At 41.8% G+C, this 27,255-nt stretch overlaps 1 protein-coding gene across 3 annotated transcripts in view; it reads right to left on the reverse strand.

Annotated features, from left to right (window-relative positions):
• Window positions 1-312: 312 nt before the first annotated feature.
• sipa1l3 (signal-induced proliferation-associated 1 like 3) overlaps window positions 313-27,255 on the reverse strand; it is an 80,893-nt gene continuing 53,950 nt past the window's right edge. For all 3 annotated transcript variants that reach the window (XM_086216278.1, XM_086216279.1, XM_086216280.1), the window contains exons 4-23: window positions 24,577-24,707; window positions 21,126-21,314; window positions 20,490-20,664; window positions 20,260-20,363; window positions 18,051-18,208; window positions 15,963-16,545; window positions 15,111-15,209; window positions 14,818-14,993; window positions 11,322-11,573; window positions 10,755-10,937; window positions 9,920-10,044; window positions 8,921-9,033; window positions 8,388-8,827; window positions 6,861-7,085; window positions 6,013-6,175; window positions 5,755-5,929; window positions 5,347-5,496; window positions 3,919-4,045; window positions 3,535-3,616; window positions 313-3,212 (exon numbers count right to left, since the gene is read on the reverse strand). In XM_086216278.1, coding sequence (XP_086072404.1) covers window positions 3,012-3,212; window positions 3,535-3,616; window positions 3,919-4,045; window positions 5,347-5,496; window positions 5,755-5,929; window positions 6,013-6,175; window positions 6,861-7,085; window positions 8,388-8,827; window positions 8,921-9,033; window positions 9,920-10,044; window positions 10,755-10,937; window positions 11,322-11,573; window positions 14,818-14,993; window positions 15,111-15,209; window positions 15,963-16,545; window positions 18,051-18,208; window positions 20,260-20,363; window positions 20,490-20,664; window positions 21,126-21,314; window positions 24,577-24,707 — 3,851 coding nt within the window. In that variant the 3' untranslated portion in view covers window positions 313-3,011. The remainder of the gene's footprint in view (window positions 3,213-3,534; window positions 3,617-3,918; window positions 4,046-5,346; window positions 5,497-5,754; window positions 5,930-6,012; window positions 6,176-6,860; window positions 7,086-8,387; window positions 8,828-8,920; window positions 9,034-9,919; window positions 10,045-10,754; window positions 10,938-11,321; window positions 11,574-14,817; window positions 14,994-15,110; window positions 15,210-15,962; window positions 16,546-18,050; window positions 18,209-20,259; window positions 20,364-20,489; window positions 20,665-21,125; window positions 21,315-24,576; window positions 24,708-27,255) is intronic.

Consider the following 27,255-nt stretch of genomic DNA (forward strand, 5'->3'; position numbering starts at 1 on the left):
TGATGTGGCTCAAACATAGATGTAGATTAGACAACGGTTTCCTGAAACGACATCTGCACCTCGTGAGGGCACAGCGTACCCCGCTGGACAAACAATGCCAAGACATTCCTACATTAAAAGAAGCACTTTGCCTAACCAAAATGTGTTAATGTTAGCTGATGATCAGCGGGTCCATTCAAAGGTGCTTCTTCAACTGATCACACCAGTTCTTAACTGCAGTTGTGTAATAAATCCTGGTTGGAGACTTAATCATATTCAGGCTGGTCTGAGAAATTGTCAAAACATTTCAAAAAGAATTGGAACAGCAGATATTCAGATACTTATTTTTAATATATATATATATTTTTTTATAAAATGACAAAAACATAATTTACACTTTTAAATGTACACTTATTACAGCCCAAAACAACCAAGAGAAAGGATGAAGATAGGAAAAAAAAACAAATTTGTAGACATTTGAAATCAAACACACAGTACCCTTTCGTCTTCACTATTGTCTGCAATAGTGACGAACGTGTCAAAAAATAAATTATCAAAATATTTAACATCTAAAAAAAGGAAACAAAACTAGTTATACAGAATAACCATCAGCCTTAATGCATTACTGATTTGTTTGTGGATCATAGTGTATGCTATAAATAGCGTAAAAATACATAAAATGTAGGCATATAAAAAAGAAACATGTCCTTTTACATAAGGACAACTAAAGATTAAGACATTAAAATTGCAGCAATGACTGAAGGAGCAACTGCAGGAGTCACTGACAATACCCAAAACTGAACGCAAAATTAGGTGTTTCATAGAGAACCAGAAGCTTCGAGGGGCCGATTAGATATAGAAACATGACCCTGTACAGCTGCTTAGTTGTATGGACTTCCTGTCCAGTTCAGTTCCAGTACAACACTTCTCTCTGGTTTTGGTGAAACTGTTTAAGACGTCTGTTTTAGCCATCCAGCAAATTGAACACAGAGAAGTCAAGATATGTGATAATCCATCACGTGCAAAACATTGCCAAAAACCAGTCCTTCCTATGACTTCACACACACCCAGAGATATTAAAGGGATAGCTACAATGGTAAAAACAGTATGGCAAAAGATGTGTTTACCCATGTGTCACCTCTGATGATTTAGTGTCATGTCCAGCATTTTGAGGAACCTGAGTGAGTTGGAAAGTTAACAAATGGCTCCAGTCAGCCAAGGGAAGAAACCTGTTGGTAATTTAAGGTTGGCTGTATGAGAAATATCTAAGGGAACATCCTCACACAGGCGCCGGTGCAGGGATGTACCGTCCAGTCAGTGCCAGCATCCAGAGCTCACACGTCTCTTTATGAAAAATAGATATAGTAGACAATATTATTGAGCAGGCAAACGGTATAAATAGTGTCTTAAGTTTTGTTTCACAGAGGCAACAACCCCCCCACCACCACCCCCCATGGCCCCACATAAACACACGTTCTGACATGGAGCTTCAGTGTTGTGAGTTTCATGTACAGTAAATGTTTTCCTAGAAGCACAAATATTTTTAATCACTTTGATAAATATGATAAGATATGAAATAATTGTAGGAATAGTTTGAGTTTATGGGAAATAAGCATATGGACTTTCTGGTTGGGTGGGGAAGATAGTTTGTATTAAATATGAAACTACAGCCAGAAAACAGTTTGCCTAGCTTGGCATGAACATGTCACAAGGAAAGCGCTAGCCTTGCTTTTCCCAAAGGAGGTGAAATCCACCTACTAGTACTCTTACATCTAAATACTGTGAAGAAAAAGTTTTATGAATTAATTGCTCATCTGGTCATGGAATATGACAGGTCACAGAAAACTATCACCAGAACCTTGTTGCCAGACAATGGTCGGAGACTAGTGAATTAGTTCATGCTCTCAGACAAACATGTCTAAGACGTTAGTAACATACAACAAAGATCAACAGTTAGCAAGTGAGCTTCACATGTACTGCTGGGTGTTCCATTTGGGCTGAGCCAGGCTAGTAGTTTCCCTCTGCACTCAACACTTAAATACCCAATATATTCCAAAAATACGAAAGGTTCCTTACAATATCATAAATTACAAATGAGCTGCGAAAACAAATAGAGGAAGGTTCAAAGGTCAATCCAGTACAGAGTACATGTCTGAGATGATACAGCACTGCTGAAAAAGGTGAAAACTAACACGACGTGAGGAAATATGATGCTGTTGCTCAACACGCCTGGGCCACACGTCATCTGTGTAAACTGAGCGAAGAAAACTAGTGTGGCCCAAAAGTTTCATACTACTGTAAACTCATACTTATCATACTCATACTTACTCAGTTGTCCTTTAACATGTCACATTCATGCTCTCACAAACTCACACACACCAGAGAACTTAAAATGCTAAAGCACACGCATACATAAACTAAATACCGTTGTGTACCATCAGTTCTATGCACACGCGCACGCACGCACACACCCCTTTAGGATGACTGTTATACAATATCAGTACAATACAGATTATATTGAAACGTAAGAATTGTACCACACAGGCACCTATCTATTGTACCATGAATGTAGAGCTTCCATTACTTCTAGTGCATTCTGGGAGATGCAGTCGGTAATGTTTTTTGTTTTTTTTTTGGCTGATTTGCTGCAGGAACAGTATTAGGCCTCTCCAGGTGATGTGAAACAGTCATATTCTCCTTTCGTACTCGCTCCTCTAGCATAGTAGCATATGTATTTTTATATATATGACAAGTATATAAGACTTTTGACTTCAGTTTATAAAAATAAACAGGCTCAGAGGTTAGAGAGGGAGGGCCTCTGCTCCATCTGTGCACATAGTGAACGAACTCCAGACCTCCTGGGCGTGGCGACGTTTTTCTGGCTCTCTCCAGTTTAAGGCAGTCCAGTGGAAGCTGAGTGAGGTGGTGTCAGTGTGATGTTTGTCGCCTCTGTGTGTGCAAGTAATTCTGGGTGCTGAGTGGGCAGCGGTAAAGGACTCACTCTGACCACACTCTTCTGAAGCAGGTGCTTCTCACTCCCTCTTTGACTGACTTTGAGTTTCAGGTGTTAAGGAGTGCGCCTCCTGGTCACTCCCTGTTTTGTTGAGGTTGGTAAAGATTCTGCTGAACTTGCGCAGCTGCTCACTAGCTGTCTGGCTTTCCTCCTGCAGCCGCTGGTTATTCTCCCTTAGGTTGGCCATCTCGGCGAGCAACACCACTTTGTCCTGCTTCTCCTGGTGGTGAGAGAGAACCAGAAATGGTGGCTGGAACTTTAATATAACATTTTGGGAAGAAGTTTATTCACTTTCTCAGAGTTGGATGGTAAACACTCTGATGTCTGCTGAGTATAGAGCTACAGCTAGGAACCAGTTAGCTCAGTTTAGCAAAAAGTTTAGAACATTGTTTCCTCCTACAGCTGAATGACAACAGGTTGAGCCAGATGTTTGTCCTGTGCTGTCACAGTGCAGCGGAGGGATGTGTGGCTTCGTGGGGGGCAACAATGTTCTTAACTTATGTCGTAATTGTGAACTTGTGAAAAACAAAACATTCACTCACTCTCTCCAGATCATTGTTCAGCTGCTTCAGCATCACCTCCAGGTGGTAGAGGCGTCCGGACAAATCATTGGGAACCTCATCACTGTTCACACAAACAGCACACAGAACTTTAACTGAAGCCTGTGATTAACGACTCACCATGCTGTACAGGTAGTGTTCACATTTAAGGACAACCTGGTTTTCTCAGGCGTAGGAGAGTAACCAAGAGGATTGAACCTGGGAATCCAGTTTACGTTCTGATAGTTCACTAAATCACCACTGGGTGGCAGCAGTGACAAAGTTTGGATCAAGCCACAAACACCTATGGGAGCCTCATCGGGATCTCTTAGCGGCACTATTTTATCACAAATACTGTTCAGTTGACAACTATGTTGGCTGACCTACCCACTGAAGGTTGGTGTGGTTCGTGGTGTTTGAGGAGTGGGAAACTGGACAGGACTGATGGCTGGTCTCATTTCCACACTGCCAATGTGCGGCTCAGTCAATGAGAAGAGTGAAACTGCTCTTTGTGCTGTAAAAAAAAAAGAGGCATGGTGTTAATTCTAGAAGTTTGAAGGGTTCTCTTAGGCGGACCTGGCAGAAGGTACGGCCCTGGATTAAGTGTTGGTCTGAGTCAAATGTATTTGTCTGTGCCCTGACCCACTTTTGTGACAGCTGAGGACACGAGGGACTGCAGAGAGGCCAGTGACTGTCAACATGAAAAAGAGCAAGTGATGGTGTAGACGATTACACACATCCTTCTCTCACACAAGGTGAAAATAATGAATTCTTAAATCCATACAAAGCATCAGAGCCAACCGAGATAACTGAACATCTTGTCTTCCACATTATTTGCTAAAACACGATGATGTTACTGGTATTACAAGTAAGATAATAAATTGTTATGATGATAGCATGTGCTTGTGTGTGCGTAAATTATACTTAAACATGCCTTTCAGCCACTACATACAAACAAACTGTACACTGCCGTGATTTTGAGCAACTGCTTACTCAAGAACTTCAAGTCCGAATGGTGACAGAAAAATGCAGAAAAGAAGTCCAGCTGATGTAGGTTAATGGGACAAACACATAACACTAGGAATCCAACTCTCAACCTGGGGATGTTCTTAAATCTGTCTTTTTCAAACTAACAAATAGCGCTCAGGTTGGTGCTCTCCCTTCATACCATATATCTGGGCAGATGTCAACAAAGCAACCAGTCTGTGATCTTAAAAGGGAAGTTGTTTAGTCCCAGTTTCTTTGATGATGGTGATGTGATCTGGCCTCTATCTGAACCAAGCATGCGTTGTCCAGTAGCCAGATGAGCTGTCGTACTGGGACGAGTAACGCACTGGCCTGCCAACTAGGAGCAACCTAAGATTCAGCGATTTGCTCAAAAAGGGAGCTGGGATGGAACCTATCCTGACACACCAGCTAGTTTGTTACACCAAACTTGGACACAAGCCAAAGCCTGTAAGTAGTAGAATGAATACAGTTTTGCTATAGAAGCATCTATGCTAACTTTGTCAGTAGGTCACTGTTGTTTTGAACCAAAAGTCTTGCTTTTACCACACCTACAACACACCCCTCTCCCTTCCGCAATACTTTCGGGGCACTTAAGTGGAAGCAAGGCAAGATAGATAAATGTGTGACCTCGCGTATCCAGTGGTCTTGCAAACGAAGATGAAACCACCAAACCAGAAATTAGAACCTGCTTCGCTTGTTTATAATTAGTGATGCACTTCACTTTTTTGCTTGAATGTTTTTCCAATGATTTGGACCAGAGCAAAGAAAACAGACACTGATTCCTTCTGCAGTATCTCCGATCCTCACCTTCGTAGACTTTAGCAGCATTGACCAGACTGGACCACTCTAGTCCACAGGCAGTGTCAGGAAGGGGCATCAGCCCAGGATCCAGCCTCCTGAGAGGGGGAACCTTGTCCCTCACTTCTGTAAGAGATAGCTCAGATGCAGAGAGGGGCACTGAAAGACAAGAGACAAGAAACGCTACAGTAAGCAAATTAACCTCAAAATGAATGCCTCGGCACATCGCAAGTCTTAGACCTGATGAATTCAAATAACAGAAATAACAATAGTCGGAGTGTTTCACTGCTGAGCTGCTTAGGTCCCCAAAGATTTAAACTTGGCAGCAAAAACTCGCAACTCTTCACCACTGTTTTCATTTGATTTTCCCACCTGCCCCTTAAAGCACAAAACAACTGCAACGCCACCTAGACTCACCCTTCTTGCTCTGCATGTGGTTGGAAGAGACAGCGTGTTTGCGTGTGGGAAGCGTGCAAGTGAAAAGCATGTCCATGGGGGCGGACTGGTTCTCAGAGTTGGCAAAGCTGGCATCTCTGCGGCCGCTGCACAGAGACTCATCTGAGAAGGTGCGCTGTAAAGTGCGTCTAGGAGACTGTGGTGAGAGATGGAGGTTAGAGTGAGGTGACTGAGATCTTGCAGCCAGTAACTGTCTTCAAGTGTGTGTGTGTTCCTCACTGGATCACGTTGTGGTGCTTCTCCAGGGTTGTCCATGATGATCAGTTTTTTCAGGTCATCTTCGATGGTGCTCTTGTAAGTTCGCCGTGGAGAGCGGAGGTCCCTCAGTGATGCTCGGAGTCTAGGTTGTCCAAACACGTTCTTTGAATTCATATCCACTTGCCTGAAGAAGGAAGAACAGAAAAACAGATATTTGTGTCTTTAGGTTGTTCTGTTTCCATACACTAACTCTCCATTTACATCTCCAGTCCATTCACACGTCAGTTTCCTTAATAGTGACAGACACCTGATAGATAAAAAGAGTGTGTGAATGAGAGAGAGAGAGAGAGAGAGAGAGAGAGAGAGAGAGAGAGAGAGAGAGAGAGAGAGAGAAAATCTCTCCATCCAGGGACAAAAACACAGAACAGAAAGTATAGTTAAAGCTCTACTGTAGAATATTATGGGGCCTGTCCAGTGCAAGGGTTATGGCAGTAAAGTGCTGGATAAATTGTTTTGAGCATCATGCAACCCCTTCAAAATGACTTGGAATTTGACTCAGCTGGTCCAGTAAGATATCAGTAGTTGAGTTCAAAAGACCACTACAATTAAATCGTTTATCTACATTAAAATTAGCAAAGGGCTAACCAAAAATAACGATCTACGCTGATAAAGCATGAGCAGTTTATATTCTCCTGCCAGTGAGGGGAAAAGTCACCACACACAACAATGCTGTCTCGTGTGAAAGAGAGTTCGGAGATTTAACTCATGACAATGAGCTTCATCAAGACTGTGTCAATTGATTTGTCCAGGGCTTGAACCTTAGGGATGTTGGTTTCTATGAAAGTATGATGTGCTATAGCTAAACTTACGTCTTGGTGTTGCTGCTGTCAGAGCCTGGTGGTGTGTTTGAAGGTGATGGGCTGTTGTCTTCAGGCTGCCAGGCAGTTTGTCTGTTCTTTCCATAAAAGGCTTTGGGGGCAGAGCTGGATAGAGGGGTGGAGCTTAACTGAGCTGAAGTGGGTGTGGTCATGGAGACTCTGACAGGCCGGGCCTTCTCTGCGGTTGGAGTCTTGTAACCCTGTGGCGTGTAGGCTCTGAGAGGACACATGTTACAGGGATCACTTTTAAGAGAACCATTTCAGACTGAACAATCTGGTGTTGGTCTGTCTTGTCTCGTCTCATAAAAGCACTTTGTTCCTGAAGAAGATTTTGTGGCCCAGCTCCCAAATCTCCCCAGAGCTCAATACTTGTTCCTCCATGGCTGTATCACAGAACTGGGCCATGAGCACTGGTGTATTTGACAGAACCATAAAAGTGAAAGGGAACACCAAAAGATAACCAAGGTTTATGGCCGCAGGTGAGTGTTGGATCCTAAACCCACAAGTAGATTCATATTAACCAAGGATCACTCGCTGCTCCTTTCTCTTTCTGGGAGTGATAAGTAATTTAATCTCTGAAGCAATGACACACAGACTCCCGCACAGTCGACAGCTTCTTATGCATGTAACCAAATAAAGCCATATATACCAGCTATAGTAGCCTGCCCACAAGTGGTTAATTAAGTTTCTTTTATTGAACTTTTTGAGGGGTTACTTTTGAAAGCATTTTTCCAGATACTTAAAACAACTTCCAAGTGGACTCTATAATCTATAACAGAGCAGATATTAGACCTGACAACCAAATGCAGATACAACACCACTGACACCAGCAACAGCGTAAGAGTTACGTACTCCAACTAATTTAGTAATCACTTGACGTTACACGTTACAAGTGCAGAACCAAACATCTCTTTGATCCACTGAACAAGTACATCTTCACTGATAAATAAATCCCACAATTAAAAGCATATTCCTTCAATAAGGACACTTCAAAAAGTGCCTTTCTGTCAGACTGTGTGCATAGCAACCTGATCAGCCATCTGCCACCATAGGTTTTGGTCTGTATTCATTTGTATAGATAAGGAGCTCACATCAAAGTCACAGACTGCAGCTTTACAGTTGATGCCGCTCAGCTGTTTAAACACAGAATCCTTTAATCCACCACGGACTGGCTGAACCACTGCATGCATTCCTGATAAATTATCAGGATAAGAGTTCACAGGATATCTGTATATTTCATAATTTAGGATCACACTTCTATGTTTAAAAATTGTGATGACACACTTAAGCTGCATGGTGGTTCATTCACATGCCAAACCAACTTTTAAAACTTGCAAGAGATTATAAATCCTGACATATATGGTCCATTAAGATGAACAGGATAAAAGGGCAAGTTTCAGTGTCATATACAGTAAAAAACCAGCAGATATGCCAGCCCCATGGTCATTGTTAAGGTGAGCAGTAGATTCATAAAATGTACCATAAAAGATGCATCTCATCAGTGAGGCCGTCTAGTACCTGGGTTTGAAAGCATCCATTTTATCAGCGCTGGAGCCCGGAGGTGGGAATGTCCGAGTCCGATACCCTTTATTCTGATTGGCTGCAGCCGGTATGATGGGTGATGACTCTCGTCTCCTCGCTTCTACCCCACCGCTGCTCCTTCCCACTGACAGCTCCTGGATGCCACTATAGGTCGCTGAGCAGTGCATGGGCTTGTGGGGTTGGCTGTTGGAAACGTTTCCGTGGCGAGTGTTGTTATAGTGGGTCGGGGCATCAATGCCACTGTCATTGGACCCTCCCTTGTTGAGAAGGTCAGGATCAGGGTCAGTTGGGTCACTGAGGCCACCTCCCCTTTCTCCTCCAGCACCTCCATCAAACCACCGCTCGTCACTGTGGCTGCTGGAGGCGTTGCTGGACAGAGTGTTACTGCTCGAGTGGCTGGAGTACTGAGTCTCACCCTGCAGGGGACACAAGCACAGTCGGAGAGGCAGTGAGGCAAAGATGGTGACTGATGAGTGAATGAAAAAAAGTGATGACAAGTCCAGTCTAACCTTTGAGTGTCTGTTTGGAGAGTCTTTCCCTGGGCCATCCTGTCTTAGTCTCCTCTGCCCCCCTCCACCACCTGGCACCCGGGACGATGACACTGGGACATGCCAAAGGGGTTCTAGACAGAAAAACACAGACACTTGAGGAATTAAAACAATTTGACCAAAACTATATGTTAGCAAAGAGGACTATGTACTTATGACACTTTTAAACACTGACCTCCTCCACCCACCAACACTGCACTATCTTTACTGTGCAATCCAAACACTGTGAATCAAGGGTTTCCTTGAAAGTACTAATTATGGTTCAATTCAAACTTGCAATAAGTGGCGATGTTAACATGGACGGCAATAATGACAACTGACATTAATCTAAACAGGACGATATTTTGACAGAATCTTCCCTGTCAGGTTAATGTTGGAGTCCATGTAAACATTACCATGGATTCATTTTGGCCAGCAGAAACAAGCTTAAAACTCAAGAGTTACTGATTTAAGTTTTTTATGAGCGTAGGTGTTAACACTAAATTAGTTTAAAACATCGGGTAAATATCCTGTTAGCTATGATTTTTTCTCTTTCTCCTAACTCTTAATTGAATTTTTCTCCCTGTAATTAGAAATGTTCCCGTATGTTGACAGGGTTATTGTTTGGTGTTGGGCAGGTTGTGATTTTTTCAGTAGGTTAGGTTCAGCTATAGGTTTTTTTTCCAAACAGTTGCCTCCGTAGCCAAAAACAAAGCTGATATTGAGCTGACATGTTCTATTTTTTTAACCTATTTATTTAGGGATTCTCACGAGGAGCGATGCTCACTTTTACAGTACCCTGATCACATTCACACTGTTAAACATTCATACCTGAAAGCTCAGTTCATATCAGTGACCTTACTTGCTTCCAAGTTGTCACATGACTCATTGTTAGTAAATATAACATACATTCAGAAAGCAAACAACTTGGTTCACATCATCATCGGACAGTGGGCTTGGAGTGTTTTGAAGATGATATACCAGTTTTGCAGCGCTCCATGGTGCTCTCCTGACTGGTGAAGCCTGAGGAAGACTCTCCGCTGGAGGTGATGTCCACACTGAGGTGGGGTTCATAGGGCAGCAGGGGGCGCTGTCCTGTGCCATATCTACACAAAGATAACAGGAGCATGGAAAAAATAATAATAAATAATAAGCAATGATAAATTTGTGTAATCTTTGGCATTCACACTCAAAAATATTGCACAAACAGTTAAAAGCAGTGGAGCACAAGAGATATTAATTAAAATGACACCCAAGTCCAACAAATACAATTTTCCTAAAATATTTAACAACATATAAATTTAACCAATCAGAAGAAGATTCTAAGTTTCTGGTTTGCTTTCTGACAGTGACTGAATGAACTTGTTTTTTCATGTTGAGATATTTTCACCACGGTTAGGGTGAGCCACCAAAGAACAGAAGAGAGCAGAGTCCACTCGGACTGGTGTGCCCATACAGTAAAAAATCGGGTTCTGCAAATACTCATCATTAAAAAATTGGGATCGGATCGGGACCAAAAAAATGTGATCAGGACATCCCTTTATATTCCATTGACATGATGCATTCCCTAGCCCCTCACCCTAAACCTAACCATCTCAACGGACTGCCTGAGCCAAACCTTGACCCTAAACCTAACCAGAACCTAGTTCTAACATTGACCCTAAAACAAAGTCTTGACCTTCAAATGGCCCTTTGAAGATGTGAGGACCGGCTAAAATGTCCTCACTTTCCAAAAATGTCCTCACTCCGTAGGTTAAATACATATTCTTGTCCTCAATATGTGTGTAAGTATAAGAACATGCACACGCACACACACCTGTCGGGGGATGGTTTGTAGCGTACAAAGGGCCCTGGTGTGACTCCAGGTGGCCCCATTGTGGAGAGACCCACCAAGCCTGAGGAGGGCGACGAGAAGCTGGCAGAGGGGTTTCTGTAGGGCAGCACTCGGTCACCTCCTGCAGGAGATAGGCTGTAGTGGTTCTCTGGGTAGCTAACTGGCCTGATGAGAATACAAGCACAGATGAGAGGTTAACCAGGAGAAAAACAAATACACCACTACTCTTGGGGAGGAACAATGCTGCAAAACAAGTCATTCAATAGGGATTCGATGGAAGTTACTGACTTGGGGGAGTGGGCAATGTCCCAACCACCACCACCACCATGTATTTGCAAAACGCCATCAAATAACAAGATGTTTATTGATGCAGACAAAACACAGAACTATCGTACAACCAGAAACCTAACAGTCTGGAACAAAATATTGATGTTACAATGTATCACGATACTTCCTCTTGGGATAGAATATCAATACACCAATGCTTAGTATTGATATTGTTATCAAACCACCTGGTACTTCATGCAGCAGTGTAATAGTGCATCTTACCTCTTGGAGTTGAAGTGCTGGGGCTCCCTGTATGGAACAGGCATTAAAGCCTTGTGGGAGCGAGGCAGCGGAGGTGGAGGGGGGCACATGGGGGCCCATCGCTGTGGGTTTGGGGCACTGTGGAGCCCTGGTGGAATGGGTGGGCTGTCCCATCGCCATGCGGGACGAGGAGAAGGTCTGTAGCCTGCTGCCAAAGGCTCAGCTTCTGGTTTCTGCTCCATGGTCCTCATTTCGTACTCCTCTGTGCAGCCCCTGACCAGTGATGATGGCTCGTTAGAAACAAAGCAGGATAACCAGCACGAATGAATCAAATGCTTCACACTTAAATGTTTTCTGTTTCCCCGCAACAGTAACCTCCTCTCTGGAGACCTGAACTGCAGCTGAACCTGATCTGTGTCTTTTACAGTGTGTAGAAATCGCTTTGTAAATCTAATCAGAATAAGGCACGTTATCATCTGCTCAAACACACAGCACACACATAAGAGCGCTCACTAATTAGTTCCCCTGACACTGATGGAGAGAGAGAGAGAGAGAGAGAAGAGAGAGAGGAAAATATTTATTGGCACATCAGGACTCCATCTTGCCTACTGTGAGACTAGGTCAAGAGAGAAAGCGAAAGAGAGAGAAAGAGAGAGTATGTTTTTACAGCAGCACAGGCAGTGTTTCAGCTCTTATTTCATCACACTCAAGGTCCTAGTATACAGTACGTGTACATGTGTGTGTGTGTGTGTGTGCGCGCACCCAAGCTGAATACTTCTGCTCAGTTTGTTTTTTTTCCAGGTCCACAAAGCTTAAATAAATACAACACAGACACCCTTTGGTGTCCTATAATAAATATTATCCATTATGTAAGTAAATCAACCATCAAATGAAAATTAAATGACATTTTTTGCTTATCAATTATGAAATCGGTGTCAGAACTCCCAGCAGGAAGGTGCTCATCTATATTAATCAAACATGGCACTCGGCTTAGAAAAACATGAGAGCTGAAATGTTTCCATGCTTGTGTGGAGGCCTCTATGCCAATACCATCTAGCACTAATATTTTACATATCATCATTATTTCATTCAGTCCTATTACATGGGGCATCAAATATGCATAGAGGATGTATTTAAGATGAGACAAGGTTAGAGAGGAGATGGGGAAAGACAGTGACAGTGGTGGTGGCCTCAAAGTCAACCATCAACTGCAAGAATCTTTTTGATGCTGAAATAATCCATGAATTAATCACTAAAAAAATTACTCTGTAAATATTTTTAACGTGAAGAACCAAATATATAAAATGTAAATATAGATATATGAAATATAATCATATTATTATTATTATAACTTGTATTTTAACTTATTTCAAAATGTTTTCCTGGTGAGGGCTGGGTGATGACAAAAGCAAATTATCAAAATATTTTTTAGACCAAATTTTGCGACATTTGTGGTACTAATGTGGGCATGACAATGGAGTCCTTCACAAAATGTAAACAAAACATGAAAACACAACACTTGCCATCTCTACAACAATACTTTAAAATCTAGAGTGATACTGAGTCGAAATTTATATCAATATTTTGTCACTATATTGGCCAACCCTAGTCCAGCGTATCACATATATGAATATTTGATCATTTTCTGTTACATATGTAAGATTAATATTTTTAGCAGCTTTATGAAAACAGTTGCAAAAAACAAAAAATCTAAATTGACTGTCATTTTTTCCTGAGGAAATGTGGTTGTTTTTAGAAAGGCTCATTTGTATCATATTTAGGCCTATAAGTCTTCTTCTCAAGTGTATTTAGGTGAACTGCCCCTTAAATATTTGACATGGATTAATCCAAGTGCTTGGTCATGCTAAGCCTTCTATAAAATTCAGAGAATATATAAAAACCATCAATTAGAAACTTCAATGAGCTTAACTCATAAATAACATATTTAGGGAAAACAGCTCACACTTACATTTCATTGATGTGATGAAAAAATACACGCTCATGAGAGCGAAGCAATCTAGCAGTTACCTCCATCAATATCCAGTTATATAATAGTAGTACATGCTATGATTCCTCATGCACGCGCACAAGACACACACACACACACACACACACACACACACACACACACACACACACACACACACACACAGAGCAACAAAGAAAGCAAGAACAAACCTTAGAGCAGAACCTACATATGCTGACATGGAGTGTTTATTCCAACACGCAGGCTGAAGTTACACAGCTGGAGCTCCCCAAACACAACGGTCAAACACACTATCGCCATCGGTTCACACCTTTCCTCTACTGTATCTTTCCATCTTGCCTCTGCACAGCTGAAGCAGCTCAGCAGCAAGGAGAGACACTTCCAACTCTCCTCTCTTTCTCTCCTCCACCCACTTGTTTCAATCCTGGTGGTGTTGAGACACGTCGTCCTCCTCGTCGAGCACTTCTCTGCCTCTCTAGCTCAACCTTGTCTTTCTCTCCTCCACAACCCTCCTGTTTTTCTGTTCTTTTAATTCTGCATTTTTAATTAATCAGTTCCACTCATGTATTTATTTATTTTTTTGGCTCCTGCTTTTTTCTCTCCTGCAGATTCAAGGCCTTAATCTCATGCAATCTGCTTGCCTGGCACACAATGGCAAGCAAGCAAGTCAGAGAGAGTGAGTGTGTGTGAATGAGAGAGAGAGAGAGAGAGAGAGAGAGAGAGAGAGAGAGAGAGAGAGAGAAAGAGACAGAGCGAGCAAGCAAGTGAGGGGAAGAGTGAAATACAAGACTCTAATTATCAGCTGCACCAATGCCACAGTAGAGCGTGCGGGGGAGTGTGTGTTTGTGCATCTGTGTGTGTGTGTCAAAGGGATTTAACTTGGTGTAATTAAACTGCCTCCAACCTTAAAGAAATCTAACCACACTGCTATCACACAGCCTGCCACTACTACAGTAGTCAGGATTCAGAAACCCACATACACTGTGGTTATTCCTTCACCTCCGTAACATTCTGTAACACAACATCAGCCTCTTGCGAGGCCTCATTGTGTCTCAGTCGAAGCTTTATTTGTGGAAGAAAGGATGGAAAAAGGTGATGAAGGGAAGAGAAATTGGATTGTGGGAGAAGAGGAACGATAGCAGAAAGATAAATGAGATGATTAATTACAAAGCAAGAGAAACAAAGAATTGCGGACTATATTAATTCATGTTATACAAATGCTTTTTTTGTCTCAATCCCTCATTTTTGCATGTTTTCTTTCTGCTTTTGCAGGAAGACACACAGTTGAACCGTTTTCCTCTTTTCACACCCTCCCACACAAAATCCGCTAAGAACACCGGAGTCTGTCCACTATCTCAACCATGCTTTTGTGCGTTTGAAACAAGAGCGTCTGGCACTAGTTCCCACCCTCTTCTTTTCCATCCAAAACATTGCCAGCTTCTGCTTACACTGAGCCCCATCAACACCTGCAATCCCTGCAGCTGTTTAGACATGAATCATAATCCCCGCTTCAAAGGACATGCAACACACCTGCGAGGCCCCCCTTCTTCGTAGGGAGGAATGATGACGACTTTGACTGTGACCGACGTCCTAAGCAGGTCAATCATCTGTTCGTGAGTGAGTGTCACTGCAGCAACCTTGCAGATCTCCACTAAGCGACTGCCCTGCCTTAGCCCCGCCTGCCAGGCGAAGCCATATTCCTCCACCTGCATTTCAAAGCCACAAAAGAAATCTTTAAACACGCCATTTATGTGCAGCCAAGTTTCTTCACAAAGGTGTGTTTCAGTAGTAATCTGCTACGGCAGATGGTCATCTGATGGTACCTCGGCCACAGTGCCATCCAGGCGAACATGGAAGCCCAGTTGTCCCAGTCCGTTTCTTCTCAGAGTCATGTCCACTGTTTCACAGCCAACTGTCAAAGACTGATAAAAGACAGGAAGCTAATATTTGTTATATTCATATCTCATGTTTGTGTTAGAATAGTATTACAATATTGTTCAAAACAAAAGAAATGTGATAAAACTACCTGAAGGACATATCCAATGTTTATCGTTCTGCAAAAATTAACATGATGAAAATCTAACGAAGAACTAAAACTGTTCTCATCTCACAAGCAGTATCAGGCAAAATTGTCCTGAAATATTCCACGTTTATCCCGTACTTAAAGTAAGATAAACTCACTTTTTAATATTTTATTTGTAGGATTAACACAAAGTTCACCAGGAAAGCTCCTTTTCTGAGTGCTTAATTCATCGAAAAAGGATTTTCATAAAATTAAATGCCTCTCATCAGCCGCTGCATGCAGTTACAAAACACAAAGTTATGTGATCAATGTGATTTATGATGTAATAATCAAATATGATCTAACAGGCCTTCTATATAATTAGGAAGCATACTAACATGCCATTTGGATTTGTATAACATTTTCACAATATTTTAATCTAAAAACCCTTATTTAATTAATTAGCTACAATCAGATATTAAACATACCTCAACTGTCAAGAACACACCCACTGTTAATATGTGCAAATAATAAAAAATGAAGTGTAAAAACTTGAAATATGTATGTACAAATTTCGATCATCCTACTCCACAATACTGTCCCAATTCAAATTGAAGAGAACAAAGATTCCCATTTCTAGGCCTCTGAACAGGAACAAATTCTAAACTCTCACCTTTAACCTCTGCACCACTTCCCTGATGTCCTGGGCACAGCCCTCTGCTACCCGCACTGCAATATGGTCTCCTCTGCCATAGAAGATTTTCAGAGCCAGCCGCTCAGGTGTCCAGCCAATCACGTCAGCACAGAAACAGTTGAACACAACCTCTTTGGTTGAAGCGTCCACAAGAAGGACATATTCAGCAGACAAACCCAAGGCACAGGGGAGCTCTGTCCCACCTCCGCTGAAGTCCTGGGCCAGGACCCTCCAGGCGACAGCCCCAGCAGCCCCAAGCTCTGCCCCCTCCCTTGCCTTTGAACGCTCACGTTTTTTAGACGCGAGTGAGATGAGGTTGTTTAGTTTGCCGGCTGAGTCCAGCGGCGTGCTGCTGATGTAGTTCTCAGCCAGGTCGCGCAGATACTCCTGCCTCGTTCGTGTGGCCATGGTGTGGAACTTCTCTGACTTGTGTGCTGAATTTTCTGCATTGATAATTTTGGCTAAAAGGAAGTTTCGAAAAGTATCTGGGTCACGGAAGGTGACACTGCTGGGGACGGGTGGCCCAAACGGAGGCACATCCTTCATCCTTGTCACAGCAACACTGAAAGAAAATAGAGAGGTTAGAGTTTATCTGTGTACTTGCTGTCAAAATAAAATGTTGTGGGCTGAAAAAATTCCTCAAGTAACTCCCGTAATTCAATTACTAAGTCCTCCAGGCAAAATGTTTGCCTTGAAGCCTTGTTTAAATCTGAACTGTACTTTGTTTTGCACGTCAGGGTCGGCACTGAAATTTGGTATAAAACAGCTTCATTATTCAAGACCAGACCAAGCTTAAGTTTTGATATGATTTATCATCACATGGCTGCAGCGTCTCTCCTCTCTCCATCAATGCATTTCCTACATTTACGCACATTCAGTACACACAAACATTGGAGGTCAGTGTGTTTCTCTCACCCCGTCTGTGTCTGATCTGTTGACTTTCTTCATCTGCAGGATGTTTTATAAAGTCGCCCCAAAACCCAACGCATTTATTTTTGTTTTCCATGCATAAATTCACCCGTGATCAGTTTTCACAGCAGAAAGCTGCACGTGGAGGAGACTTGTTGTTAATGACGGAGTTTATTAAAACAGTTGAAACTACCGTGATGGTGAATGACATCGACACCAGCAGGTGAAGAACTATATACGGAGATCTTAACATTAAACAGGAGAGTCTGTGTCTCTGTCAGAAACTGTCAGACTTTCTCAGAGCAGAGTGAACAGGTGAGGGAGGAGTGGAGGGCAGACTGATCACTAATCAATCGCGGATGCTGTCTTCCTCTCGGACTGAAAGACAGCCCCCGCGATTGAGAGGGTCGTGTCTAGAAGGGAACCCTAGACCTGAGAAAAATCGTGTAACTTTGATTATTTTAGTAGAAACAACGGACACAAATTCGCAAGAGTTGTGCAAATAAAACGTGACCTTCTTGAAAGACCGAGAAAGGTGCGCATCTCCAAAAACAGAAAATCATGTTGTGGTGCCAGTGTTTTAATGTGGCAGGCCATCATAAAAACACTATTTACTGAGCCACAGAGAGTCAATGAAACACTGATCACTGACCTGTTGTGATGGAAAAAGAACTCAGATCCTTTACTTAAGTAAAAGCATAAATACCACAATGTAAAAATACCTAAATACAATTAAAAATTGCATGTAATTATTTCCTTTTTTGAAAAATTGACATTTTTATTGCTTGTGTTGTACTATAACGGCTCTCTTATTTATTTGATTACATTGGTGAACCAATCCCCTTTTAGACCCAGTTTGTACTTCAGTAAAAAGTAAAGTAAAAGCAGTAAAACTGAAAGTACAGTCAAAGTTACTTTACTTAGTACTTTTACATTAGCATTTCATATTTGTCCATTTAAGAGACTTGTCTTATTTTCTCTTTTGTATTCCTCTTCAATAAAGCAGAAGTAATGTAACTGAAAAAACTGCAGAATGCGCAACACTTCTTATCCAATTACTTGATTAAATTCCAGAATAATTGATTGAGGTTACTTGATTACTACAAAAATCAATAGCTGCAGCCCTAAAATGTTTAGAAAAATTGTCTGTTGCATTACCTGTAACAAGTGTTTTCAGAACAGGGGTTGTGTACACGGACAATCACAAAGACGTGCTGGAAATGTGAGCGAATATTTTGAGGGGTGAAGGGCAATGCTCCGGGCTCCTGAAAGATGATGGTGACGATGTCGTTCCCTATATGCCGTTTTCTCAAAAGCTGAGGAGACAAGGGGAGATTACAAATGAACAAAAATCTTTGGCACGGACACAACTGACTCCTAAAAATTCAGAGAGAAAAAGTCTGTCAATTGAAATGAGAGACATGACACCTCACAACAGCTCTTTACGTAATTTGTTTTTCATATTCTGTGTGGGCTATTTGTGTGAGTGTAGCTGGTTCGTCCATCTATCGGTGTGTGTGTGTGTGTGTGTGTGTGTGTTTAGGAGCAGTGTCCAAGCTGTGTCTGCTCTGCTGTGCCAATCCTCTCTTCATCTGTAGAGGGAAGTGTGAAAGTACCAATTATATAATCCAGCCTACTGTTTGGCTACAGATAGACACTTTCTCCAACGTGGTGCCCTGGGTGCATCCTTTACTCACACTGAGGCTGCAGTTTTGAATATTTTGATTATTAAATATTTAAAGTTATATACATTAACCAAAACTGGTAGAATTGATTATCTACATAACTCAAATGTTTTTTTGTTGTTGTTTTTTTACAATGATATCTTTTTATCTGCAACTTAAATATGTTCCATGCAGGTTTGTAGTTATTTGCAACCAAAATACAAACAATATTTGCTGATATCATGTACTGCGGTTAATTAGTTCTTTTGTCTTAAGTCTTATGTGTTCAGAGGCTGTTCAGCTGTAGATATAAGTAGGGTGCCAATTTTAAATGCCTATCAGTGCAGGTTCACCTGCACATAAAAGAAACTAATATTCGAGAAAGAAATTAAGTTTCAAAGTAACAGGAAGCAGATATGGTATTATTTACTCATCAATGAATCACCTCACAATTGCTGACATTTTTATGGATTATGCCAAGGATGTCAGCAGTTTTCTGGTTTTATCCATCTTTCTTTGGTTTGTTTTGATTCCTTTTCAGATTCTTTTTGTGTCATATTTGGGGACCTGATTTTTAGATCAGATGGGTACAAATCTGTGGCTCCCATGCATGTAATATTGAAGTGTTCCAAGTGGAAAGGATGCTTCTTTACAGGAAAAAAAATGCGAGTACTCAAAGAACTTGCATTTCTTCTTTATGTCTGAGGCCTCAGTTCATGAACTACAGGTTATATTTACACGTTATATGCTGCCATCTAGAGGTTATACTGAGGACGTGACTTTGTGATGCTGCAATTTCTGAGCCTCTGGATGGAGTTATTGGGCTGATTATAAAATGACATCTTGTTTTACTGAGTATTTGCTGTTTAAACAGTTTGAATTTGTAGAATTACCAAGTGCAACTCAATGGTATTAGTTTATTCAACTTTTATAAGATGTTTTCCAAGATGATGCAACTGTTGAAAAGATGGTTTGTGGCAGTATGAATGATGTAATCCAAATACAGTTCTACACTTTACAAGATGAATGCAGGACATTTCAAAGTGTTTCATGACAAAAATAAAATCTCTTCTCCATCGCCTGCACTGTTGGGCAGAGTTGCACTGACACACTACAAAATGTGAACACTAATCCTTAGCACCCACAGGGCCTGTCTGAGCACATGTGCTCACCCATGTGAGCCTCTCACGCAAACACTTATGCAAACTATTAAAAAAATGCCCCCATGCAAAATGTTGTCTTCTACAGCGGCTACTCTCATGCAGCCCACACCGTAAACACACAGCACCCAGGAGAACGAGTAGGAAGACGGCTTTATTTAAATAGTTTTTTTTTTTTTTAAAGGAGGGGGGAGAAAATAAATAAACTCCACCCAACTCTGATCCAGCTAAAGATTGAGAGGAGCAGAAAACTGAAGGAGTAAGAGAGGAGTCACGGAGACAAAGACTATAAAAAACATGAGGCTGAATAAAAGAGGGAAGAGACTCTAAATGAAAACAGTGACGCTTCATGAATTCTTGTTGTGATTTATGATCTGGCGCAAACAGAGGAGGCTGTAACAAATGACCACAGCAAGAATGTAAAGGGTTTTGGGTGGCAACAACAGAGAGTTGTGGATGTATGTTTCAGCTGCACATTGAGTCACAGCACATGGCCTCAGGTGATACTACTGGATTTAGGTGGGAAAGCTTATGAGCTCTCACCTGCTGTGGGTTGTTAGGCATGTAGGGCAGCATGGTGGATATGTGGAACATGACTTCATAGCCCTGGTAGGTGGTGTACAGAGAGTGGGTGCCTGTAGAGTCCGCTGAAAAAGAGGAAAATGTTTTATTTCATGTCAGAAGTTATCAACTACAAATAAAAGTGCGTTAAATATAGTTGTTTTTACAGGGGCTGTGACCCTTGACCCAGGGTGTTTCTTGTTAGGACTTACTCTTTGTATCAAGCTGCGCAGCATATTTGGTGAATCCTTTGAGAAGCACCTGCTCTCCAAGCAGCTCAAGGAATGCAGAGAAGGCGGGTGACGCCTCCTCGTTGTTGTACATCTCTTCCTCTGTGCTTTGGCCTGCACGGCACAGCAGAACACCCACCTTGTGCTTCTGACTTAACTGTAAGGCAGCAGAGAGACAACATTAACTTAGCAGACAGCCAAAAGCTGAAACACTGCAGTCTAAACATGAGCTTCTACCTACACTGAAAGGCATTCATCCACTTTTATTGTTATATATAAACCATCTGCACAAATAAACACAAGCTATAAAACATCTCCATCTTGCACGTCACCTTCCATTAAATTAAAGGTGAGAATAGCTCTAACAGTTTTTATGGACACACAGATGCTCAAATACACCCCACTCTGCTGAACTTTGCATCAGTATTGAATCAGCTATACAGGTTTAAAACACCTTTATAGAAACTATCCAGGCAGACCACTTGGAAGTAATTTATCAAAAGAGATTTATGCCGATTGAATGACTGAGTATGTACAGTTTCTGCCATCATAGCTGCTGAAATCCTTCAACTGATGGTTTTCATCAAACACACTACAATATAAAAGACACAAACTCACTCCCTGTTCGTCCAGTTTAAGGAGCTGTTCAGTGACCTTTGGCGTGCTGAGCGCTAGTCTCAAACAGGAGACGTTTAGCTCAGGGACAACCTGCTCCAGGACCTCCTTGAGGGGGAGACCTCTGACGGTGCCATGCCTTCCTGTCGACGCCACCGCGTCCTCTAAAATGGAGCCTCGGAGGGTGACCAACTGTATGTTGAGAAAGGAAGCGCGTGTGTCATTGGAAGAGAAAGTTGATTACAGGATTTGAAGATGACAAATATATCAAATCACTCGTGACTATTTTAAGATTTTAGTCCATTTTTATCAAAGGTAATGGTTTTAAGTCCAGTTGCTGATATGGATGTTTTATCATTATGTCATTTTTGCTGTTACAGAGAAATGTAGAGACAGGGTAAAACAGGTTAACAACTGTCAGACTGCTGCTGAAAACTGATTAACTGGAAACAAGGAGCAGCCTCTACCCATAAAAAATACATGAGAGCGGTAATGATGCACTTAGTCATAGAAAGGAGACTTCTAATTAAGAGCACAGGAGGGTACATTTTTATAAAATGTATAGCTTGCCTTCAATCGTCTTGGAACTGAACTATTACCCAGGTCACCTTTAATATTCCGTTTGCCTCTTCCTGATCCCAATGACAGAGTATAAGACGATCTCTTCAAGCAGGCGCTTACTCGTCAACAACTCGACTTTCCTTTGCTCTTTCTTCTTCCTTCTCTCATTGAATGAAATACACTTAATTGATTGTATACTACATACTCATTAATTTTTAATACAGTTCTGTTTCCCTTCTTCTCCTTTCTGAACCTGATATTTAGATATGTGCATGCGAGTAAACTAATGTGTTCACCATGGTAAAAATATCTCATTCACTGGTGAAACTAGAGATCAAACAATTAGTATTTATGATGTTTTGACAAGAGTCAAAGGATGTTTGTAACTATGGCTTACTTCCTGCACATACCATCAGGTAGTTCAGGAGTTCTAAAAGTTTTGTTTTTTTCATGGTGAATTCTTAAACTCCACCAGCCCGCCAGGACATAGTATGATGAAAACTTAAAACATTGCAACCTAAAAATCACTGAGATCTCTAATACACTGTATGCTGACAACATCCATCCATTCACCCATTTCGTACTGCTTATCCTGTTATGGGTCACAGGGGAGGGGGGCTGGAGCCTATCCCAGCAGCCTTCGGGTGAGAGGCGGGGCTGGACTGGCTGCCAGTCCATCGCAGGGCCAACACATAGAGACAGACAACCATTCACACTCACAGTCACACCTACTGTCAATTTAGAGTATCAATCAGCCTCGTCCCCTCTTGATGTCTTTGGACTGTGGGAAGAAGCTGGAGTACCAGAGAGAACCCACACAGGCACAGGGAGAACATGGAGACTCCACACAGAGAGATCCCATGCCCGAGGCTGGGCTCGACCCCGGAATCTTCTTGCTGTGAGTTGACAGTGCTAACCACTGCACCACCGTGCCGCCCATGCTGACAACATTTGAAGACAATCTGATAAAGCCCCAAGGCGGAGTTAGTTAACGTTTAAACCCAGCAAATGGTCAAAGATACATCAAGATAAAAAAATTCAAATATGAATGATTGACTTCCGAATGGGTTCAGGTCATGGCACCACTGGACAAACACACGACCAGTGAGAACTGTTAAAAACAATTCCTAGGGGGCACTTTGGAGGCATCTTGGCACAACTATGATGGAATCTATAAATTTTAACCAGGTCAGGTGCTTCTGCAAAGTTTCATGTTTTTTGAGCATATTTAGGCTGCCAGAAAGTTGAGTCATTGCGGAGGAGTAGAACTATTCCCTGCATTTTAGTTGGGCCTCACACCAGTTGGTTCTCTGCTTAATATATCAGTATGCTAAAAAAAACAGGTAGAGCTGACTAAAACCTGGCGCTGGCAGTCACCAACACAAGAAGGACACGGAAAGACATGAAGAATGCAATAAAATGATTGATAAGAAGATAGTATTGATCCCCGTCCTCCTCGCTAGAGAGGTTAGAGGTCATGGACAGCTACAGTACGACTACTCTCAAACGGGAAGGATTGACGATTAGTCGCATGGGAGCTTAAAGTGGGTCCATCAGATGACGGATGGCCTCACTGCTGCTTATAATAGTACTCAACTGCCCTGAAGCTAAATTTCTGTCAAACACACACTTAGGCGGCATGGCTCTGTACAAGTCTAGCGCTATTGTGAATTAATATTCTGCTCAGGGTTGTTCTGCCACAGAGGGCTGCTGCACGTTGAAGAGAAATTGACCTGCTTGAAAACATTGAGACTATAATAACCTCAGATACAGTTAGGGGGAGTATGCTGCTTCTTTGCCAAGCCTTCACGCATGTGCGCATACACACACAAGCGCGTACGCAAACACACACATACACGCGCACACTCACGTCTCATTAAAAATGCATGCCAGACACTGGAGAGAGAGGTAGTTGAACCTCACAGACGGCAGAGAAATGAAACCTGACTGACAGACAACTGAAGTTATGGAGCCATCGCATCAACTCGTCAGTTTTTGTGCAACGGTGGAGTGAGCAACATGCTGAGCAGGAATGTCAAAGGGCTGTGTGTACAAATGTGTGACGGTGGGAGGGAGGAGGGAAGGAAATCTCTCCACCTTGCTGTGTCAGCACTTCTGCACTGAATTTGACAAGAGACTTAAGGTGGATGGATATTTGAGAGCAGCTGCGTTTTGAGTGGGAGAGAATAAGGTCTGCAATCAATCTCCTTTTGTCTGTGTGGGAACAGTAGGCCTGGCTATGCTTGCTGTGTTTGTTAGATGAGCTCTGTGTACTTAGATGGCGGAGAGGCTCTATTGTTATAGCAGAGCTAAGGTGATGAGGCCAGGCAGCCATGTAATCCAAAAAACAACATAGCACTTGCCCCACAGATACTTAAATCACTCAACTGGGGTGACCTTGACAGCGCAAGACAGGCGTTAATACACCAATAAGCAAAAGAAAAAAGTATTCTACTAAATATTTCAGACTCAGACTTTAACCATGAAGCAAGTTGAAACCACAGTCTGTTGATTTGGAATCAGAATCCCTGAAAGTATATGAGCAGACTGCAGTTGAATCTGAAGAAATCAGAAGAGAACAGAGAACCTTAACTCATTATTCAGAATCATCAGCCCATCACTTAATGAATAACGAGTATTTGATCAACTGAAGTGGAAAAGTGATCGGGTGTGTGAGAGCAGCTAGTGTTTGGTTTGGTTTTCTGTGCTGTGCTGAGACTGAGCAGGCGGAATGTTCCCCTGGCAAGAGGAGGACGACTGGGGGGTGAGGGTTGGGTGTGTGTGTGTGTGTGTGTAACTAACAAAAGTAGCAGGTGAATTAAAAAATAAATAAATAAATCATCGTCAACACTCAAAACTCCACCCGACCAACCTACAGATAACATGTACATACCTCGCTGGTTCTGACAATCAGGCGGTACTGATACTGGTCTTTCAGGTCTTTGGTGTCTTCCACTTTCTCCCTACGGATACTCACAGCCACAGGGCCCAGCTTATCATCTGTCCCAAAGTAGTTTGAGTGCTCTGGTGAAAAAAGATGGAGAAAAAAATGTTATCATCACATTTTTTTTAAGAAAACCACTCTATCTGCAAACATGACAACCTGATACATTAACAACATTTTGGGGGATCTGTTTCTTGAAAGAGGAACTAACTCCCAGTCTGAGCCCGATGATGTGATGTAACAAGGCGACACAGAGCCATGTCTTTGAGGTGGTGGAGTTTTCCTCTTCTAAACACCTTTTGTCACCAACCAAAGCAGTCTCCATTACATCACCTGCCATCGGCTTATTCAAAGTGTGATTTAAATTGCAGCATTTCAACCAGTGAAGACCAGCTGCCATGGTTAATAGCACTATATAGAATTCAAACATTTTGCTCCTCGGATCAGGACTTGGACTTCAATCACGGCAAAACAGGACACACTACTACACTAAACACCTATATTCATTTTTTTTAGTTGAAAAAGTGGTTAGGAGGTTTAGTAACTAGCTGGGCTGAAAAAATTCCTCAAGTAACTCCCGTAATTCAATTACTAAGTCCTCCAGGCAAAATGTTTGCCTTGAAGCCTTGTTTAAATCTGAACTGTACTTTGTTTTGCACGTCGGGCGGGCACTGAAATTTGGTATAAAACAGCTTCATTATTCAAGACCAGACCCAGCTTAAGTTTAAGTTTTGATATGATTTATCATCACGCGGCTGCAGCGTCTCTCCTCTCTCCATCAATGCATTTCCTACATTTACGCACATTCAGTACACACAAACATTGGAGGTCAGTGTGTTTCTCTCACCCCGTCTGTGTCTGATCTGTTGACTTTCTTCATCCACAGGATGTTTTATAAAGTCGCCCCAAAACCCAACGCATTCATTTTTGTTTTCTATGCATAAATTCACCTGTGATCAGTTTTCACAGCAGAAAGCTGCACGTGGAGGAGACTTTTTGTTAATGACGGAGTTTATTAAAACAGTTGAAACTACCATGATGGTGAATGACATCGACACCAACCAGGTGCACTTATAAGCTTAAGAACTATGTAACGAGGCCTTGACGTTAAACAGGAGAGTCTGGGTCTCCGTCAGACCTTCTCAGAGCAGAGCAAACAGGTGAGGGAGGAGAGGAGGGCAGACTGTTCACAAAATCACGGATGCTGTCGGACTGATTAAAAAAATAAAAATGCCAAAACCAGAGTGTCCGCACAAATAAAGTATGTGTGTGAAACACTGAAGAGTGTAACATCATGCTGTTCACACAGCAACAATCCCCTGGTTCCTCTACAGTACTGTAGCCAGACTGACAGGTAGCTACAGCTCTACTGAACCAAGTATTCCTGTTTCCCTGGGTAGCAAAGATTTCATGGACTTCTTCAATGACAAAATTCTACTTATTAGAGAGAAAATTCATCTCCTCCTGCCATCAGCTGACAACATGGCACCTATAACCCCAAAAGCCTTAGAGGCAGCTGTTGGACCAAACATACACTTTGATAGTTTTTCTCCCATTAGCCTTCATGAGCTTAGTACAATAATTTGCTCCTCTAAACCATCCACCTGTCTTCTAGACCCCATCCCAACTAAGCTGCTCAAAGACTCTCTACCCCTCACACCTCTCTCTTGGACATGATCAATGTGTCGCTGTTATCTGGTTACGTTCCACAGTCCTTTAAAGTAGCAGTAATTAAACCCCTTCTCAAAAAATAAAACACTATTTGCTGAGCCACAGAGAGTCAATGAAACACTGATCACTGACCTGTTGTTATGGAAAAAGAACTCAGATCCTGTACTTAAGTAAAAGCATAAATACCACAATGTAAAAACACCTAAATACAATTAAAAATCTTGCATGTAATCACTTCCTTTTTTTGAATAATCAATATTTCTATTGCTTTTGTTGTACTTTAATGGCTCTCTTATTGGTGTTTTTTGATTAATAAATACAGACACTCAAACTCATAAGAGAAAAAGGCGACATGTTGGAAGTTACATTACTTAGTACTTTTACATTAGCATTTCACACTTATCCATTTGAGAGAAGTGTCTTATTTTCTCTTTTGTATAGTACCATTGCTCTTAAATAAAGCAAAATAACATAATCAAAAAAATTGCATAATGTGCAATAATTCTTCCTATTCCGAATCTGATTACTAGGTTAAACGCAGACTAATCGATTACTGATTACTTGATTACTAAAAGAATGGATAGCTGCAACCCTAGTTACTAGGCCTGTTCCTCAACTGCACTGGTTCCAAATTATCAAACTGAAATACTCAACCGTCCTCAGTGCCTTCAACAACAGAATAAGTACACATTAATTAAGACTGTCGCAGCCATTGTCACAACAAACCAAAAACATTTCTGACATTATTTATGACTGGACTCAAATATCTCAAAGTAAACAAGACTTTTGAGCAGGCACTGATGCGAACTGAGTACATTTTGGCTGCAACGGCCACATTTTTGGTTTGGTACCAAAAAAAGAGACTGAGGTTTAATACCTGCCACTAATAAAGAGAAAAAGTGAACTATAAGCTTCTAGAGTTTATGAGGTTGAGAGCAGAGGGGTCTGACCAGAATA

This window comes from Aulostomus chinensis, chromosome 10 (genome assembly GCF_037954235.1).
Source record: "Aulostomus chinensis isolate RoL2024-O1b breed Wild chromosome 10, RoL_Achi_v1.0, whole genome shotgun sequence".
NCBI lineage: Eukaryota > Metazoa > Chordata > Actinopteri > Syngnathiformes > Aulostomidae > Aulostomus > Aulostomus chinensis.